General features: G+C 42.1%; 1 protein-coding gene across 1 annotated transcript in view; it reads left to right on the top strand.

Annotated features, from left to right (window-relative positions):
• Window positions 1-19155, top strand: part of FNDC3B (fibronectin type III domain containing 3B) — a 159261-nt gene that overhangs the window by 79419 nt on the left and 60687 nt on the right. The window contains exons 6-8 of the mRNA XM_009989966.2: window positions 10112-10170; window positions 16502-16659; window positions 18884-18943. Of these exons, the coding sequence (XP_009988268.2) occupies window positions 10112-10170; window positions 16502-16659; window positions 18884-18943 (277 nt within the window). The remainder of the gene's footprint in view (window positions 1-10111; window positions 10171-16501; window positions 16660-18883; window positions 18944-19155) is intronic.

Genomic DNA, 19155 nt, shown 5'->3' with positions numbered 1-19155 from the left:
TCTTTCCAAGGGGACATCTTGCTTCTCTAAATACCAGATGATGTCATTTCACAGCTGACATCAGACGTCTTTCTGAGTTGCTTTTGAGGTCTTCCACATGTTAAGAAGCATGGGTATCTTGGCCGCATGGTTGGCCATCCCCTCTTCCTCCTCGCTTGGCCTGGAGAAACCTGTGGGGCTTTTATGGCCATGTCACTTGTAGCAGACTGGGGCCGTAGTAATAGGAAGGTGGTGAGCTTTGCAGAAGTTCCTTCTCCTTTCAAATGGCCACTTGGTTGGCCAGACTTGGAGGGCTGCCAGAGGCTGCTGTGCCAGGTTGTATCCTGACTCTTGAATACCAACGAAGACTGGACAGACAGGTGGACACAGGCTAAAGCGACAAGGAATGAGGAGAACCGAGATGGGGAAAGCAGGAAGCAGTACACCAATAAATGGAAGAAATTAAGTGTAAGGCGATGCCACGCATCCCAACTGTCGCAGAAGATGGTGAGAGGTTTGAAGAACTTCATTGTATCTTGGGAAAGGTTAGCATTTGTAGGCAAAGTTTGTAGCGGGAATGAAATAACAGATTTTTACCTGGAAATTGGGGAGTCGGGAGCTCCTGGAAAGCTTTAAGAGGGCCTTTCAGGCTCCTTGTCAAATCAAAAAAAAATCTTGTTGTTAGAAATAAAAGGCGTTAATGGCAACAGCAGTTAGACTGCTTACAAGCTTCTAAAAGAATAGGTAGAAAAATGTTTTGCAAAGATGGATCAAATATATGCAGCTCCTATAAATCCAGCCAAATCCAAAACAATGGAGAAGGAAGTCAAGAAAGTAGAGAGGGTAATGCTTGTTTAAAACAAAGAAACATAAATAATTTCAATTACATTATGACAGTTCTGTCAGCAGTCCTTAGACACCTTCCCGCGCCTTAAGCAAGGTGCAGGAAGGGACAATGATTAAAATTTTTTAATTCCTTAATAGGAAAGGATTGATTGTGTATCTTTGGGGCTTTTTTTCCTAACCATTTACTTCAGTCTCATAGTATCATACTTGGTGAACTTCAGTTGGCTACAGGGTAGTAATATCTAATGCTCATATAGAAGGGAAAAGAGCAGAGAAGAAAAACTTATTTTCAAAGTCTGTGTATTATCTGGCCAACGGCACTGAGCTGCTGCTCCTTCTGATGCAAACTGAGCGTGCAGCCCATGGAGCAGCACTTTGTGTCCCACCTGGCCAAAAAGGTGACGTGCGGTATCTCTGGGGCGAGAAGGTCGCACTTCAGATCAAGCTGGAACGGCTCAAGATTTGGATTTTTAGCGACAAAGATTCAGCCATACTAATAGCTGTCACATATGAGGGTTTGCTGGAATGAGGAGGTGTTACCACATAGTGTATCTCCACCAGTCTTGCACACGTGGGTGCTTGTCTGTCTGCTCACACAGGAGTTTTTGCCTATGCTGACACAACTTATTCTGAGTGCTTTGAAATTACACTAATAAATATCAACAGAATTTTAAATAGTTATTCTTGGTTAGCTACTTGTGTATGAATCAGCTGTGCCATTTTTAAAAGTGTACTTGACAAAAAGACAGAGGGATGGCCACTGTCAATGGCAGCCTGCTAGTCATAGAATGGTTTGGGTTGGAAGGGACCTTAAAGTTCATCTAGTTCCAACCCCCCTGCCATGGGCAGGGACATCCTCCACTACACCAGGTTGCTCAAAGCCTCATCTAACCTGGCCTTGAACACTTCCAGGGATGGGGCAGCCACAACTTCTCTAGACAACCTGTTCCAGTGCCTCACTGCCCTCAATGTAAAAAATTTCTCCCTTATCTCTAACCTAAATCTCCCCTCTTTCAGTTTAAAGCCACTACCCCGTGTCCTGTCATGACACACCCTTGTCAGATGTCCCTCTCCAGCTTTCTTGTAGCCCCTTTAGGTACTGGAAGGCTGCTAGAAGGTCTCCTTGGAGCCTTCTCTTCTCCAGGCTGAACAGCCCCAACTCTCTCAGCCTGTCTTCATAGCAGAGGTGCTCCAGCCCTCACATCATCATTGTGGCCTCCTCTGGACCCACTCCAGCAGCTCCATGTCCTTCTGATGTTGGGATCCCCAGAACAGTACTGCAGGTGGGGTCTCACGATAGCTAGTCAGTTCTTGTTTATCTGCAAAGCTTTTGCTGCCTTCTCAAACCCATGTAGTGAGCTGGCTGCTGTTGTAGAATAGCAAAGGGGAAGCTGCTGAAAAGGAAAAAAAATTATTTTGTCCCAGAAAATAAGCTAAAGCAAGTCAAAAGTACAAACGAGAGCTCTCCAAGAAGAGGTCCTGTAAGTGGTTTGTTGTTCCAGCAGATTCAGCTTGAGCTTTCTCTGTTCCTGTGGGTTATGTCATTGTTTAATTTGGTGTTCCTTCAAAACCAGCCAGCTGCAGCCATCCGCAGGGCATCGCCTCCGTTATCTTCTTTGTGAGATGTACAAAGCGCTCTCTTAAGATGTAAAATGTATGTGATAGAGATGGGGGGGGGTGCTGTGTTTTACTAAGAAAGCCCTTTTCTGCCTTCTAATGGACCAACTGTGTGTTCACAGTAGGAATTCACTCAGATCTTTAGCCAATAAAGTAGGAGTTGTTATTGCTGTCTTCCAGCAGTAGCAGCAAAGAAGCAGAGAAAAACAAACCCGACATGTCACTTACACTCCGTTTGTCCCTTGCATCCAGCATTTTGTTTCCCCTGTAGGTTACTACTCATCTTATTCTCCTTGCTCCATCCCAATGAAAAACATACATCAAAGCAATATTGGGGGACAGGGAGGGTGAATGTGTTTACGTTTGTTTTAAAACATGTTTTAGCAGAAGTGACTTCATGACGTACATCTGAGTGCTTCCACATCAGCTCGGTGTGAAAACTTCTGATGCTCACCCATGTGATTGTGGGTATCTTTTGTTAAAGAAGGGTGGCTTGAAGCAGAAAGGCAAACCATATGGTGTGAATTTGCACTCCAGGTATTTTGGAGTATCCTGCCCCGTTGACAGTAGGATACTGAAGCAGCCAAGGTGAAAGTAGCAGGTTAATAGATGTGGACTATGGCCAGGAAATCTCTGGAACACGTGGTTAAATTCATGCCTAAATCACAGTGTTGTTGGGACAAACAGTTCAGTTGTTGTTCCTCCTTCTCTGGAGATGTTCAAAACCCGCCTGGATGCGTTCTTGTGTGATCTGATCTAGGTGGTCCTCCTCTGGCAGGGGGATTGGACTTACATGATCCTTTGAGGTCCCTTCTAATCCCTGACATTCTGTGATTCTGTGATTGTTTGCTCTATGTCCCGTGTCCCGTTGAGTCAGCATGGATAGAGATTTATATTTTTTTCTTATTTGAGATCTGAAAATTTAAGTTTCTGGGGTTTCTGCAGAGTTTTTATTTTGTTTGCCTTCAGTTATTTAGGGAGTGGCTTGATTCTGCCCCCCCCCCCCCCCCCCCATGTGATTTGGTCTTAAAGGTCAAATACTGAAAGATAAGCTCATAGACATCAAGTAAGGCATTTTAGCAGGAGGATTAAGATAGCAGCAGTGGGAAGGCTCTTAGAAATGGAAAACCTATGTGAGATGCTCATGCACAGCAATTTTTTAAGAATTAGAAGATGTTTCAATGATTGGATCTTTTCTTGAGGTTGGATAGTGTCGATCTCTCTACCTTGGACATGGCAGCTGCTGTTGTGTTTTATCGCTAGTGGTTTTAATAGCTTTCATGTAATTAGCAGAAATTTCAAATATTTAGAAATCTCATCCAGGTATTTGTAAGCTTAATTAATAATGTCCCTCGGTGTACATTTTAGCATGGTGTAATTGACTGTTTTGGATATAAGTATTTCTTTCATGAAGTTTTGTGGGTTTTTGCCTAAAGGGCTCCTCATTTTGCCCATTGCAGAAGTGATGCTGAGAAGAGCTGGGTGAAGCATCGTGTGTTCAGTTTGACACTGGATTTGCTCTTCTCGGTGCCTCCACATCTGTTAGCCAGCACATGGCCCTGCAGTTTGTCCCTCACCCTGCCTTGCGCCGGTCTTCCTCCCCAACAAACTGGAAAGATCACCAAACTGGATTAGGCAGGAATCTGTCCTAGGTCTGATTTTATTCAATATTTTCATTAAGGACTTGAAGGGTTGAATAAGGATTGATACATATTAAATGATGCATTCCATATCGGGCTCTGATAGGGTTGAGAGTGCTTAGTGGGTTAAGGAGGAGGGAAGGAAGACAGGACAGGAGAACTAAAATGGCCTTGAAAGAAAAACACTTCGATCAACACAAGAGCAAATTATTACATTTTAGCCAGTCTGTCTCAAACCTGCTTTTTTTTTTCCATGTGTGATAGTTCTGCACAGTAGTTCTGAGAGGTTTAGTAGAAGACAAAAACCAAGAATCAAGTTGCTCTTGTTGTAGACAAAGAGAAGAAGAAACCTCAAAGCAAGCTGTGCAAATGGGTATGTTGCTTCTTCCTTGGTGCTACTAGGGCCTCTGGTACCATATCTTCAGAAGGATGGAGACAAATATAAAATACGTTCCAGAGGACAGCGGTAAGTGGGATCTGTGATCTGGTAAATACGGGTATGGAAGAAACGAGCTTGCTTTGTTTAAAGAAGGAAAAAAATGCATTCAAGTATGTGAAAGGTTGCAACAAAGAAAGTGGTGATGAACAACACACCTGTGGTGGGTGTGTAGGATTAGAGGTGCAGCAGGGAAAGCTGAGGAGATAATCTTCCTGATGATGAGGAGAGTCAGACACTGTGGTAGGTTGCCTGCCCGAGGAAGTTTTGAGATTGCCATGATCAGGAGGTGGGAGGTTATTTATTTAATTTTCATTTATTTTTTAGAAAATAGGCTAGACAGATGTCTCTGAGGAATGGTTTAGGTATAAATGATCGTGTTTCAGTGTAGGAGGATGAACTCAGTGACCATGTCACATCCCCTCCGGTCCTGGTTTCTGTGACACAGCTGTGGCGTGACATCTGCAGTTGAAGGTTTGTTCTTGTGTAAGGAGCTTTTTAATGTATATTTCTACAATTGTCTGAAATGAAAAAGTCTGTGTATGCTTTTCTTTGTGTCTTAAGCCTTGACACCGGCAGGCAGCTCACAAAGGGACTGGGCTGTGTTTTGAGGAGCAGGTCTTTTTCTGGCGGGTCACAGGTTGTGCTGTACGTGACTGATAATAGATCTTTCCTAGTATTAAAGCCGGTCACAGCCCCAATAAATCTGGAACAAATTCTGAGAAAGCATGTTGTGTTATGACTGGCATATCTGCGAGCATGGAGCTTGGCTTGAGAATTAGACAAAAAGTTTGCAAAGTGCTAATGCTGATGTCATTCCTTTGGAATGGAAAGGCTGTTGAAACAGTAAATACTTTCTGTGGCCAGAAGCTAAGTCTTGAGCTGGACCTTTTCCTCTCTGCAAAGGAAAGAATGCAGAACAAACCTAAAATGTGTATTTGCAATGGGAAAATTTTAATTAGTTTAGAGCTTTTAGCTATTGCAAACCATTTAAATACACAGCTGCTGTTCAGGCAAACATGAAAACTATTCATGGAAACTTCAAACTTACCTTAAAATGACAAGTTTGGGTTTTTTTCCTGTTTTTTAAAGCTGTGCTTGGTGTTCAAAAGTATGGTTGGAAAGTTCTGAAAATTATATTTGTACTGTACGTGCAGAAAGGAACGCAGACTAACAGAAGCATATAATAAAAGGCTTTAGTTCAGCAAGACTTAACATGGAAACCCTGTTAGCACCAAACAGCTGCTGGGAAAGTATCTGATTTTTAGGGGCATTTACTCATGTTTGTATCTGCGGAGTTTTGGTTATGACCCAAAACTCTGGGGAAGAAAAAAGAGATGACCAAAATACAAACTGAGCTGTGGTCCAGGTCTTACAGCTGGCTTCTCTGCTACGAGAGGTTAGTCTAAACGTTGGATCCGAGTAACCCGCAGCCTGGGAATGAGAACTTAATGCTGTAGCTTGGGATGGCTATAATATCCCTTTGACACTGAGATCTACAGGATAACTCAGATTCTTGTACTGTCCCTCAGAGGACCCCACTGAGCATTCACCAGGAATTCATCCCCACCCCCAGCTTCCTCCTAGGAGGAAGAGTTTTGCCCTGGCAGATGTGGGGAACAGATGTTGAGAGGAAAAGTTATAACAGGACAGTGACCTGAAGTGTTAGTTGGGCTCTTCCTTGACGTGACTGAACTTCTGTTCCCGATGGCAAAGGAGGAAGGCAGCGCGTGTCGGCTGTGGGTCTCTGCGCGCCCTGCTGTCGATGTCGGGGATCGGTGTACAGAGCTTTTAGGTGTTTGTGTCACACTCTAGTGCTCAATTAGCAGAGGGAGAGAGAGGGAGAAAGATTCAAAACCAAATCAGCTGTCTGTTGTTCCAGAACAGTTAGTGCTAAGTAGGTGAGTCATGCTCAGCCACCCACCACTTTTCCCTGAGGAGTTACAGGTAATTTTTCTGAATTTTAGGTCTCCTGTTTTACATCAAGGCTTCCCCTGTTCTTCTTCACCTTTCCACCACTGCACCTGTGATGTCTGGGAGATGCTTATGCTCCTCGTCCCTAAATGCTCCGGTGAGCTGATGTAGTAGACAAGTCCTCAGTGGCTGATGCGTAACAATAATAGTGAACTAGGAAAAAAGGCTTTTTACCAGTTCTGTGTTATCAGTGTAGAGCGTACAAGTTGGTGTTTGTTTTTGTTTTTTTTTTTTTCCCTCTCCATCATTTTCTATTTCAGAAGGATTTCAGCTCTTTGTTGGCTTGGCAGAAAGATGTTGAGCTTGATGCTTAATGTGTTATGAGAGAGGTTGGCAGGTATGACCAACAGCCTACCGAGGGCAGGATTCGGGATAGGTCTCGTTCTCCTTAGCTTAGTCTAGCTAACGAGACTGTGAATAATTAAGTTTATTACTGAAAGGAGATCAACCATCCATAGAAACCTGGGAATTTTTTACAGCTCTTGAAATAGGAAACTAAGTTTTTGAAATACTATAAGATGATGACAATTCTATGAGCTGCTTTCTCTCTCCCAAAAAGGCTGGCTTCAGTTTTATTAACAAGTTTTTCCATGGGGCGGTTTGCACTGTGTTTTTTCCCTAGCTTTCAGAGGCTGGGCTTGATGACGTCTCCTGAGGTCCCCTTCCAACCTGAGCTATCCTCTGAAGTTGTTATAGATGTCACTCATGCATATTTATTGCTTTCTGTCTTTAATTTTAGATTTGCTCTATTATTTGTGAGTTGGTTTTTTTTAATTTAAATTCAGTGTGGGGCTCTAAGGCACACGCTGTCCTTTCCATATGTTACCATGATTTCCAAGCTTGTGATGAAAGGGCGCTTCTTACTACAGACTTTTCTTTCTTTGCTGTTCTTCTTGTAAAATGATTCATGGCGTTAGCACATGAGCGACACGGGACACATCGGCTCTGTACACGTGGTGTGTATGTTCCGTGTGTGCAAGTGATCCCTTGTACCTGCCCAGTCTCACCTGTGAACGCTCGGGAGGTTCAGCATGGGGGATGCCTGGCACAGTTGGTCAGCATATGTGCATCATCTCATACATCTTACTCTTTAGAAGACGTGATGCAGCACCCATCCATATGTATATTATTCATCAACTTTAAATTATATTATTAATTTTTTTTGCACGCACTTTGTCACTTTGGGTCTGTGTATGTCCCGTTCCCTCTCTCCCTGTCCCCAAAATCTTTGAAGAAGACTTCTGTTCTTCCATCTCCAGCTTATCTGTATAAACGCTTGGTGGCATAAATATCCACATATCCTTAGTAACGCAAAGCTTCAGTGTATCTGGTGCTCGCAGCCTTCTCCTTGTGAACAAGGTACGTGCTTGGGAAGCTCATATTAAAAAATTTCCTTAGTAGGACACTTCATGGAGAAGTGTGACTGAAGTACTTGGGGTTTTTTATTATTTATTTGCTGGGTATACCCAGCTCCCTTAGGTCTTAAAGCCAGTTCCTGTATTTGGAGCAGTTTGAACCTTCAGCCCTGACCTGCAAGGGTCAGAGGACTTAGTTACTGTACAAAGCGATCGTTTTTCACGGGAGAGGGAAGTGAGATTTCTTTGGGCTTCAGGGTTTGTTTTCCTCTCCTGCTCAGTGTGACACAGATAGCATCCTTGCTAGAAAGCGCAGAGAGCAAAGAAAATTCAGTCCACATGTTTGGGATTTAAGGTTGAGAATGATTCACGCTTAGCTTCTGGGGGTTGTAATTAGGGGTGACATAATAACCATAAACTTTCAATAAAATAGTAGCAGCGTTTTTGTTACCCTCTGTAGCTGCAGAAGCTGCTTCTGATTAGCATGCCTTCGAGATAAGCCTACGGGACCTCTGCAGTTTCCAGATCTGGATCCAGGCTTCTGTGGCACAGTCCTGCTTCTGTACTGATGCTGTAGGGAACCCTGAATTCTGAAACACCCCAGACTTTCATGATACTTTCACTTGGATCAGCATCTCAACCTTATCCTAAGCCATTTTAATCCATCCATGTAGTTTTCAAGTCTGTATTGTCTTATGCTGGCTAAACCCTGCCAGTTTATACACTTTATAGTACACTCTGAGGGTTATCTACTATGGAAGAAAACACTCATGCTATCCTCCCCTTCTCCTGAATTATTACTACTCCTTTCTTTTCCAAGTGGCTGAGACTAAAAGGAATCCAGGAATGTGTGGAGCAGGAGATCTGTCATTTCCCACTCTGCTCCAAGGTGCATTCTTGTAGGGAGAGATGGGCATTTACACTGGAGTGCTGCCATCAGCATTCAGCCAGTTCCATTCTCTGGCAGCCAAGCACATGGAATTTTTAAAAAGAAGATGTACTTTTTTTAAAGCAGGTCACAGACAAAAATCAAGACACATTCTTGGGCTACAAGAAGTAGGTCAGGCTTTGGGGGAATCATTTGTGAAAGCTGTTGATCTGATCTTACCAGTTTTTCTTTATTAATATTTTTGGCTTCCTATGCCAAGTCTCTGCTTTTTTATAAGGAGGTCCTGCTCATTTGCGTTAGGTGTGATGTATTCTTCTGCTTTGACTAGTGAACTTTTTACATTAACATTTTTTAAAAAGGGGAAAAAAAATAAAAAACAAAACCAGAAAAAATATGTTCCTAGTTTTCCATTAGAGAGTACTGTAGTGGAAAGTGAGGCCTCTCTATGCTGCGATCCAAAAGGAATAAAGCTCCTTTGTGTCACCTCATTACTCTAAGCTGATGTTTTACCTCCAGACTTTTTTTTTGAGGGGGATAGAGTTGGGGGAAAGGCTTAGATGATGGCCTCTGCAGCACCTTCAGCACTCAATTAATCCGTCTGATTTAGGAGAAGTATTTCACACCCTGCCCCGTGATAACACTGCGTAGCCTCTGCAAGAGCCGCCGTACCAGGTGCACGGCTCGGGAAGGGGGACGAGTTCCTGCGAGGTGGGCGTCTGAATTAGCCTGGCATGACCTCCTTACCTCCGTGGTTGAAAGGTGGCCGTGAAAAGAGCTTTGAGCATAATGTGACAGCAGCTTTTGAGGACTGGTAGCTGTAGGGTGGGTGCCAGGGCTTGGGGCGGGCACCCTGCACAGCTCGGCTGGGCTTTCCCTGTGCAGGGCAAGGATGCTCATCTCTCCGGTAGCCCAGTGCTCTGGCGCACCAGTGGCTAGCCCAGCTCTACAGTGGATGGAGTAAGGATGTGTTTGGTTAACAAACCAGGATTAGGTTCAGTGGTAATTGAGCTGTAGAAACCCCTGGACCTCTTCCATCGGCCGAGCTTTGGAAATAGGATGGTTTTGCTCTGTGAAAGCAAATTCCAATTAATAACGTTGTTTGTGGAGGACACCTCTACGAATAGTCTGACCTTTCCGAATATCTACAATTACTGGAAGTTTCATTCCTTCCTTTTTCTGTTTTATTTTTTTTTAACATTAATCCACGTAACTGCATACCTCAAATTCACAAGAACAAAAGAGCCAGTGCTTGTGTACAGGTAACGTGTGTGTGTCTCTCCTACTTACAAATTCCTGAAGAATTATTGACATAGCTGACTTTGTTTAATTTTGGTCATTTATTTTTCTTCCTATTCCCATGTTCTCTATTTTACAGAATTTGATTCAGAAGCAAAAAGGGTTCAAGACATTCTTTCTGGAATGGAGAAACCACAGGTATGTGATCCCAAATTCACACACTCACACGCATACAAAATAGCAAAACCGATAAGCAGATTGCGTCGCAACATACTGGTGATTTCACAGGGGAGCATCTCTGAATTTATTCCTTAATAAATTGTTGCTGCTCTATATATCTGGCTCATTTTGCCTGAATATAAATTTGAAGCCTCTTTTGTGCTCATGGATTTTGTAGACTCTGCCCACTGCAGGAATTGCACCAGTCGCCTGTTTCCAGAGGACAACTCCCAGTGTTCATACTGCGATGGGGAACCCAGTGCACTGCAGTGATTTACATTGCTCCTACCCACTCTCCCCTGGGTTTAATTTTATTTGTCATGATATTACATTATCTCTGTAATCATGATTAAATTAAGCTAATTCTATTATTCAATGGCAATTTCTATATTTGAAGTTTGTCTGAGCCATAAAAGCATGTGAATTGTAATGGAAATTGAATCACCATGCTGGGTGTGACCACAGTCAGGTAAGGTTAATAATAAATCTGATTGCAAGCCCTTTGAATGTGATGGTTTTCTCGTTTGGTGTGTTAAATGGAAACCGGAAAGGTATTGTGGATGTAAATGAACAGTCCAAACAAGCCCTGGAAGAAGCAGTCCCAAGGCAGAGGGAGACAGCTGTGCTTTGGGAGTTTTATCTCCTTTGCTTTGTCAGGGCTTAGGACTTTATCTGTCCAGCTGGAAAGCTAGTAAACAAGTAAGTAAATAAAATAAAATGAAAAAAAGGCAGTTGAAAAGCTCATCTAAAGGCTGAGTTCAATAGTAGCTGTTGAGGCTGATAAAAAGGAATTCCACAGTGGGAGCACAAAGGGGTGGCTATCCTTGGATGCAGAAGTGGCAGAGTTCAGAGAGAGGCAAGCGTGAGCACAGGCTGAGTTTTATTTTTAGGATCTATTCTCTTAGATGCTTTTGTTCTGAATAAATACTAAAGGTGTTCGGTGTTAAATCGCTCAATCAGTAGGTGTTGGATCTTGCTGTCACAGCATCTACAGGAGCAGATTCAAAGCCAGCCAGAATCTAAGCCAGACCCACAGAGATGGTGAATACCAGAGGGCTACAGCCTGAGTTTCGCTTTGCAAGGAGGAAATTTGCTTTATTTCATGTAGAAAAAGTGACAATACTAAGCTGAAAACTTGAGAGAAGAGTTTCTGGGAGATCAGAAGGGAAGAAAGGGCAACTACTGCAAAATTAAGCCAGTTTATAGTACACAGTGAGTCAACATTTTTGTATTGAGGACTACATGAACGTTGCTTATCTGGTAAAATGCCACAGCCCAGGTGCCTTTTACAAAGATCTGGAGAGGCTGACATGAAAAATGTGTTATTTCATACTTTTATCTATAGAGGTAAGGAGAGAAAGTGTTTGAACAGTTTGCAGGATTCTGAGCTCTGTACAATTAGATTTATGGTAACCAGAGCACTTAAAGCAGAGGGGAGCAAAAAAACTACCTATAGACAAAAATAATGTTCCTTGAATCGTTTCAAAACCAGGAATCTTTAAAAAAAAAATAAATCTACAACATGACAAGTTCTAGTTCAGTATTAATGACATTTAGTGAGAAGATACTGGGGATGATCTATTATTCTCTCTGTAACTTTGACATTTGTGAGTAATTAAACTCGTAGGAGTCTCCCAAATCATTAATTGCTATGAATGATTATGTGTGCGTAGTCAACATTATATCTAATAGAAATACATCATGTTATGCATAAATAGTCAGCTGGGCCATGGTTCTTGGTGAGCCTTATGCAGACATGAATGAAAACCAAAACAACCTGTAGAAAAAGAATTGTGTCGAAAGAAATGGCCCAATTAAAACGGAAGGGGACAGAGCAGTAAGTCAGTGGCAAGCGGAGTGATGCTGTGTCTGCAGGACATGGCTTTGATGTGCCCAAGCCAGCAGCACTCTCCACCATCCGGAGCCATCTGAAGGGTTTAGCCCTCTGAGCAACTCCTGCAGGAGACTCCGTAGCCGGGGTATCCCTTGGAGCTGTCTCTAATCTGGCTTGTCCGGGTACTTGTCCGTGACAAAGTCTGTCTCGCTCTTCCGAGTACAAAACATACACGCTTTTTAAATTAAAAATGGATTTTAAAATCCATTTTTGATAATAGATGTTGTTACTTGTTTGAGACTCGTGACGAAACGGTGAATTTAATCGTAGTTTTATCCCTTTGACAGCAAAAATTTTAAAAGCAGCGTTTTGCTTTTCCTTTTTTTTTCCTCCCCCATGCTTTTATTTAAACAGAAATGTATTTTTAATCCATGTTATCGCAGACAAAGTGAGCGTTCTCTAAAGCCAACACCTCAGTGAGGGAAGAGCGACTCGAGTCTCGGTGGGGGGCAGCGCCGCTGCATCTGCCGGGCGGCTCGGGGGGACGTCAGCTCCCGCGGGGACACGCCACGGAGCCGGAGCTCGAGCATTCGTTTGACTTTGCAAAAGGCAGCCTGCTCCTGCTGACTTGCTCTGCAGCAAAACTCATATTTAATCATCGGGATTTTTGCCTAAAATTGCAGGATTAGAGCCGCAGTTGAAAAGCGAAATCTCGACCCGGTAATAACCGTGAATTCGTTTGACCTCGGAGCCTTTCAGACGGTGCCCTCGAGGGAGCGACTGGATGTTGCTCGCAGCGCGGTTCTCACACGCACAATGCAGCCCCGAGCCACACGGCGCCTGTGAATGCGAACCCGGAATTTGGAAGATAATGAAAGTTGTACAGAAACATTGTCCGTTACCTGAAAGGCAGAAGGGACCGATATTCATCAGTCTTGTAACCTTATTAAAGTAGTGCAGGAGTTGGGATTCTTTCCCAGGGGCTTTTATAAAATAATTATTTACACCGTTGAGTTTTGATAGCGTAAAAAGCCGGCATTTACTGTGGAAACCGAGAAGTTTTCAGAAACTAATTAACTGTGCTTTTTACCAGACATATGAAACTCCTTGTGGGGGAATCTTTTGTTAAGTCTCGGCTGAAAGGTCGAGCCAGTCCTGTTCAAAGCAAGCACAGGGATTTTTGGGGATAGATGAGCCAGACTGGGGTAACGGGAAAGCAGCACAGAGATTTACCTGCCCAGCCTGTGAGGAGCTGCTCTGGCTGCTTATGTTTTGTTGAGATGGAGATAGAGCAGTGTTAATGAACAATAACCTGTTTTTTACTTACAACTAAGTATGTAAATCTGCAAGTTCAGTAGTGGCATTAGGCCCACCGTGGGGATGTGAGCTGTGCTGCTCCTTACAGCGTGGAACGGGCTGCTCCGTGTCTGTTCTGCTCCTCAGTGTCTTTTTGGAAGGTGCATGTTTTCCCAGGAGAAGCAAGCAAAGTTGGAGTTAAAGCTCATAAGCTGGTTTTCGAGTATCTCCTTGTTACTCTCAGCATGTCATAAAGCCATTTATTTAACTTACCCTTTTTCACAGCAAAGCTGGTGCTTCCTGCTCCAGGTGGGAGTTCCTCAGTGAAGTTAAAGTGGTGGCTTTGGCCATTAAATCAGATATTGAAGAGATACACCTTTGGCTGGTAAACGTGATACAATATCGAGCCTGCTAGTGAGCAGCAGATAAGTTTATCTCAACCCGTACAAATAAACCCGTTCCCAGTGCTCGCGCTGACGTGCACAGTCCTGTTCTGCTTTCTGTACCCAGGGAGTAGATGGATTTGCCTTTTCTGACTTTATCTTTCAGGCAGTGACCCCTCACTTGCTTTACTGCACTTGCTGTGTGTACTCAGTGCAGCTAAGAATTCTATTTAATGATTTCTGGTGTTTATTTTTAAACCTCCAGCAGCCGTTTCTGTGCACACAACAGCACCAAGGCAGGCCAGCAGCCACTCGGAACGCTCTACCAGTAAAAAGCTAATGGTGTAACTGGAGCAGCTTAGAAACTGGCTTTGGACTTTTGTCCTCTGCATGGAGATGTCTGCACACTGACTTCGGAATGATAGTCTAACATTTTCTAGCAGTCAGTCCCTAAAATACTTGCTCTTATTTTAAGAAACTATGAAAGACCTAACTTTTTACAGATTGCTGAAGTTCATGAAAGGCCAGAGTTTTTGCCATATGCAGGATATATACGTGTGTCCTTGTGAGTAGTCATAGAGAAAAACATTTCGATAGAACATTGGCAGGATATCATGCCTCCAGCTCCAAGTCTGTCTGAATTTATGAAAAACAATTATGCAAGCATATTTCCGTAATAAAAGAAACTGTGTGTTGTTGGGCTGAGCTGGCATAGTAGTAATGTATGGGTTTTTTTGAAAAAAACCTATTTGGATCTTACTATACAGTTTTCTGATCAAAATATTATTTAAATTACAGGCTTTTAGCTCTAAATATCTTTGTCACAATTTCATTCACATACATGTGTGTATATATATCTCTCTCAAAAATTTAACTTATCTGTCTCATCTGAAGCATTCAGGAATCTTATAGGCTATCCAATCCAGTATCAGTGTTCATTGGTCCAAGTTTTTGAAGCAAACAGTGATTTCATAGTATCAGAAAAATGTGGCTAGAGCAAGAAATCCCATGAAAATTCATAAAAGAATTTGTATGTTAATATTTTTTACAAAAAAAAAGTTGATAGTACTTAAAACTTCTTGTCTTACAACTCTTTTTTCACATTAGGTCAAACAGAGGTTTTCTTTTTGGCAAGACTTAAGTGTGCTGCTATAAATCAAAATCTTGAACATTTGAGAGCACGGTGTTTAAGTTGAAATGAGACATTTTGTGGTGTCACCTACTTGTCAGTCTGTTAAAAACAGATTTATGACTTGCTCAGAAAGAATCTGCTTGATAGATGGGTGTCACACACAACAGTTGCAGTGCTCTTCAACTGGAAGCAACGTGTTTTCACCCGCAATGTATTAAATATTGTCCATTATATAAAGATATCCAGAAGCCAGATTTGTAAACAAGCAGTCCCTGAAAGCTGATTGCTAATATTTCATTACCAAATCATTTATGGGTAAGGTCTTTCAGTTGTCTCAATAAAAGTGTAGGAAATGTGTAGCTAGGCACCTGCCTCATTCATCTTACACCTTCTAAAATGACGGCGTTTTGCTCTGTGTGCTGGAAAATTCTGTTAAAATGATCGAAGCGGTGAAATTTGATGCATAAGAGAAATTAACAAAGAATATAAAACCTCGTGCTTTGATTCCTCCTCGTGGAGGCCAGCTAAAAAAGTATTCTTTTTACATTTTCACTACAATGAAGAAATAAAACCATAATGATTTTCATTATGAAAAGCAGAGAGTTTGTGGCAGAGAGCTTGAGGCTATGGAGGCTTTGAGGCTTCCCTGGGCTTTTTTCCGAAGGCATGCATGAAGATGGTGCTGTTTTTCCAAGATAGCTAATGCAATCATTGTTTTTTATTTCTTTTCTCTTGAGATGGTGGCGGAGAGGATTTTATTTTTTTACTTTTTCTTCTTTCTTGCCTTGATAACACAAGGCTGTTCTCTGGGAAGCTGGTGTACGATGCCTCCGGCACGGTGCCAGTGGGCTCTCCTGGTGAGAAGGGCAATGTCATTCTGTGAACTCAGTCAGTCCAGAGGTTATTTGGACCTGCGTTTCCAGAAGAATACAGCTGCCCTGGTGGAGTGATAAAGTTGGTTTGGTGCAGGAATTTGAGGTGTTTTTTCCATGTTTTATTAAAAGAGAATCCTCACCCATCTGCCATTGAGGGGTGGCTGTAGAGCTGTGCGCAGGGGTGGCTGTGGATCATACATGCAGTCTTTCAGGGCACAAAGTGATTGATTTGTGATGTAATTTTTAATTGGCCGGTTGCTCTTCTGTTATGATTCTCCCTGGTACTTTTGAGTCAGTGTAACTTTGCAGATTGAATTGAGGCTTTTGGCATATTTGCAGTTGAATTATTGCAGTTTCGAATTACAAGAAGGATCAGGATGACTGAAAAAGCCATCAGAGTTTCGTTAGAGAATCTCCCTAACAAAAGCTTTAGAAAAATAATTGCATACAAACCTATCTATAGCATAAAGTCTTTGTTCCACTTAATTCACTTGTCCTCCAGCAATGGCCATGGCAGCAGGTACTTCCAGAAGGGTGCGAGGCATCCTTGCTGGATGCTCAGACAGTGACAACCCACCTCTGTGTTCCTCATCTGCTAGAGATTAGTTTATGCCGTGAATCTGTATTTTCATTTGTGTTGTCGATGACCGTTTCTGACTCTTTACTTTTCACCTCTAGCTCTGAAATTTCCTTTTTACAAGAAACTGATTGCGAAGATGCAAACAAAAAGCAAACACTCAGAGGATAATGTTTTTCTTGGAATTTGGAGTAACTGCTGTTTCTTTTGTAGGTTACAAATATTCAAGCAAGAACAGTTTTACTTTCCTGGTCACCTCCCACCGGCCTTCTAAATGCAGATAGACACAACAACGGTTTGCCTTACACCTGTACCTATGAGGTTGCCTTATCAGATAAAGGGAGAGATGGAAAATACAAGATAATTTACAGGTAACAGCATCATTTTTACACTTGTGTTGCTCTTAAATTGTGTTTTTGGTAGGAATAAATTATCTGATCTTTTCAGAGTGTATTTTGATGTGTCCATCAGTCGCAGAAAAAAGGCATGTTTGAACACCCTGTAATTGCTCCTTTGCTGGAGGAGCTCATGATGAGCTGGTCGGGTGGATGTCACAAGGTCCCTAATTGCCTTTGCCTTCCCACCTCCCCGGCACATGGCAGGTTGTGCATATGATGCTGTCTCTCCCATGGCCACTGAAAAGGTTACTTTTTCTCTTACGCTAAACGTCGAAACTTCTTGTGTATACTGTGCAGGCAGGATAGCTGCCTTCCTAATGGGCTAAATTGGTGTGGATGTGCAGAATTAAGATCAGTAAAGCTTGCTTTTTGAGCTAATGAACAAAAGTTGAAGGCTTACTGCTTTGTAGCATCTTCCATGAGCAGAGGAGGCTATACAGGCTCCCCAGAAAAACCCAAATACTTGGCTCTCAGCAGTCTCCAGTAAAAATTCTGAGGGATTTCTCTGTCTCTCCTTCCAGCGATCCTCTGAGCTCATTCTGTGATCAAGTACATATGGCGTTATGCCTTTCTTTTCCCCCTACTAATGACGTTGAGGATAGAAAATGTTGAGATGAGACCTTGGCTGTTGTGAAACAGCTAATCCTTCCCAAATCTCATTAAATAGAGTCCAGGTGGTACAGCATTTATGGAGTTGCCTCTTGAGACCAAACTGTCTCCTTTCTTAAAATGTCCTGTGAATTAGGGTATTCCTCCTGGTATGCTAAAGGTGGGTCTGCATGACCCGTCTTGGGTAATATAAAAAGAACATATGAACCAGGGAAACGCTGCATGATGATTTTATTTTTTTTTTTGTCTGGTGTTTATACTAGCTGTTTGTGAGCCAGTGTGAGCATCTCTATAGGTTAATGTGTGCTGCTGAGCTCTTAAAATGGGAAGGAGACTTTCTAGTACTTCTTGTGCTTGCTGGTGTGCTGGCTGCACATTTTCTCCTGGTTATGAAATGTTGTGCATCTGTTTTAAAGCTGCTGGTAGTAATCTGTCTCCTGCTGCTGGCCAGAGTACAGCCATTAGCTTAATGTGGTATGGTCCATCACGAGCAGCAGTGATCATTATTGCTATAGGCAAAAGAAAGTCTGCAATATGTTGAATACATTGTCTTTGCAAGGAGGTGTGCTCATTTCAGAGGGAAAAAAAAAAAAACGGAATTTGCAGAGCATCAAGCTATATGAAAAGAAGAAGTTTTTTTGGTGGCTTTCTGGCAGCCCAGCAGGCGTGTGCTTTCCGGTTGATTTTGTTCTCTTGATTTTGAGATGTCTACCTGTATTTGTCCTACTATCTATGAAATATTTCTTTATGCTAAACCAAGAATTTTCTCGTTTCCCATATTTTAATAAAATCGTGAATAAGCCAAGCTCTTCTATGAGGGGGCTGTTACTTATTAAGCAGTGACCTGTACCTTAATCTTCACAGAATGGGCAACACATGACTGAACCCAGTGTTCATTTACCAGCAAACAAACCAGAAGAAAAAAAATGGCCCTGTGTTGCCTACATTTGAAATAAATGGATTATATGCTGGTTTTTTCCTAAAATGTCTGAAACTCTGTGCTTTTACTTTTCTCAGTATTGAAAGAGATCTGGATCGAGCTGTTAGGGCATTAATTAAACGTCTCCTTGTGATCCTCACTGACAGGGTGGTTCTGGAAGAGAAAGCAAATAAGTGAAATGGTTGTGTGAGAAGCTGTACTTTTTCCTCTGAAGTTTAGTGACTGTCACTTTTTATAAAGTATTTTGAAATAGTGAATGTGTGGAAAGTACAAAAGTAATGTATCCCTTTTGCTTCTTTCAACTCAGGGAGGGTTGAAAAACACAATGAGCTTTATGCAAATATCAACAAAATGTAAGGATAGTACTGAAATAAACCCATATAGACAGTTTACTGTATAAAATGGGATCATAACTAATTTTCTGTTATGTATACGGAGCTTTATAAAGTTTTCAAGAAACATGAAGTGTGTTGATAAGTCGATACATTGTTTACTACAGTTTTTTTGTGGTGGGATGTTTTTTTCTTCTTTCAAATCATAATATGAGGGAGTCACTGGTCACTGGAAGATCATTTACTGTGCTAAGTGCAATACTGCTTTTCCCAATTTATTGATTTTTGGGGGTTTTTTTGGCTTTTTTTCCTGCAGCGGAGAAGAATTAGAATATAACCTGAAAGACCTCAGGCCAGCAACAGATTATCATGTCAGGTGAGTCAGTGTGACTATGAATGTCACTTAAATGCAAACTCTTCAATTACATGAGAATGAATGTGAAAGTTTTTTATCTAACTATACAGTGTAGCTCCAGAATTTCATGGTCACCTCTGTAGGTTTTTTTTCAGTGGCTTCTAAATATTTTCTGATAGATTTTTATCTCAGACTTTACGTTATGAGAGTGCTTTTTGAACAATACATTTTCT

Source organism: Tauraco erythrolophus, chromosome 11, assembly GCF_009769465.1.
Source record: "Tauraco erythrolophus isolate bTauEry1 chromosome 11, bTauEry1.pri, whole genome shotgun sequence".
Classification (NCBI taxonomy): Eukaryota; Metazoa; Chordata; class Aves; order Musophagiformes; family Musophagidae; genus Tauraco; species Tauraco erythrolophus.
This window is presented reverse-complemented; position numbering and strand designations above follow the sequence as displayed.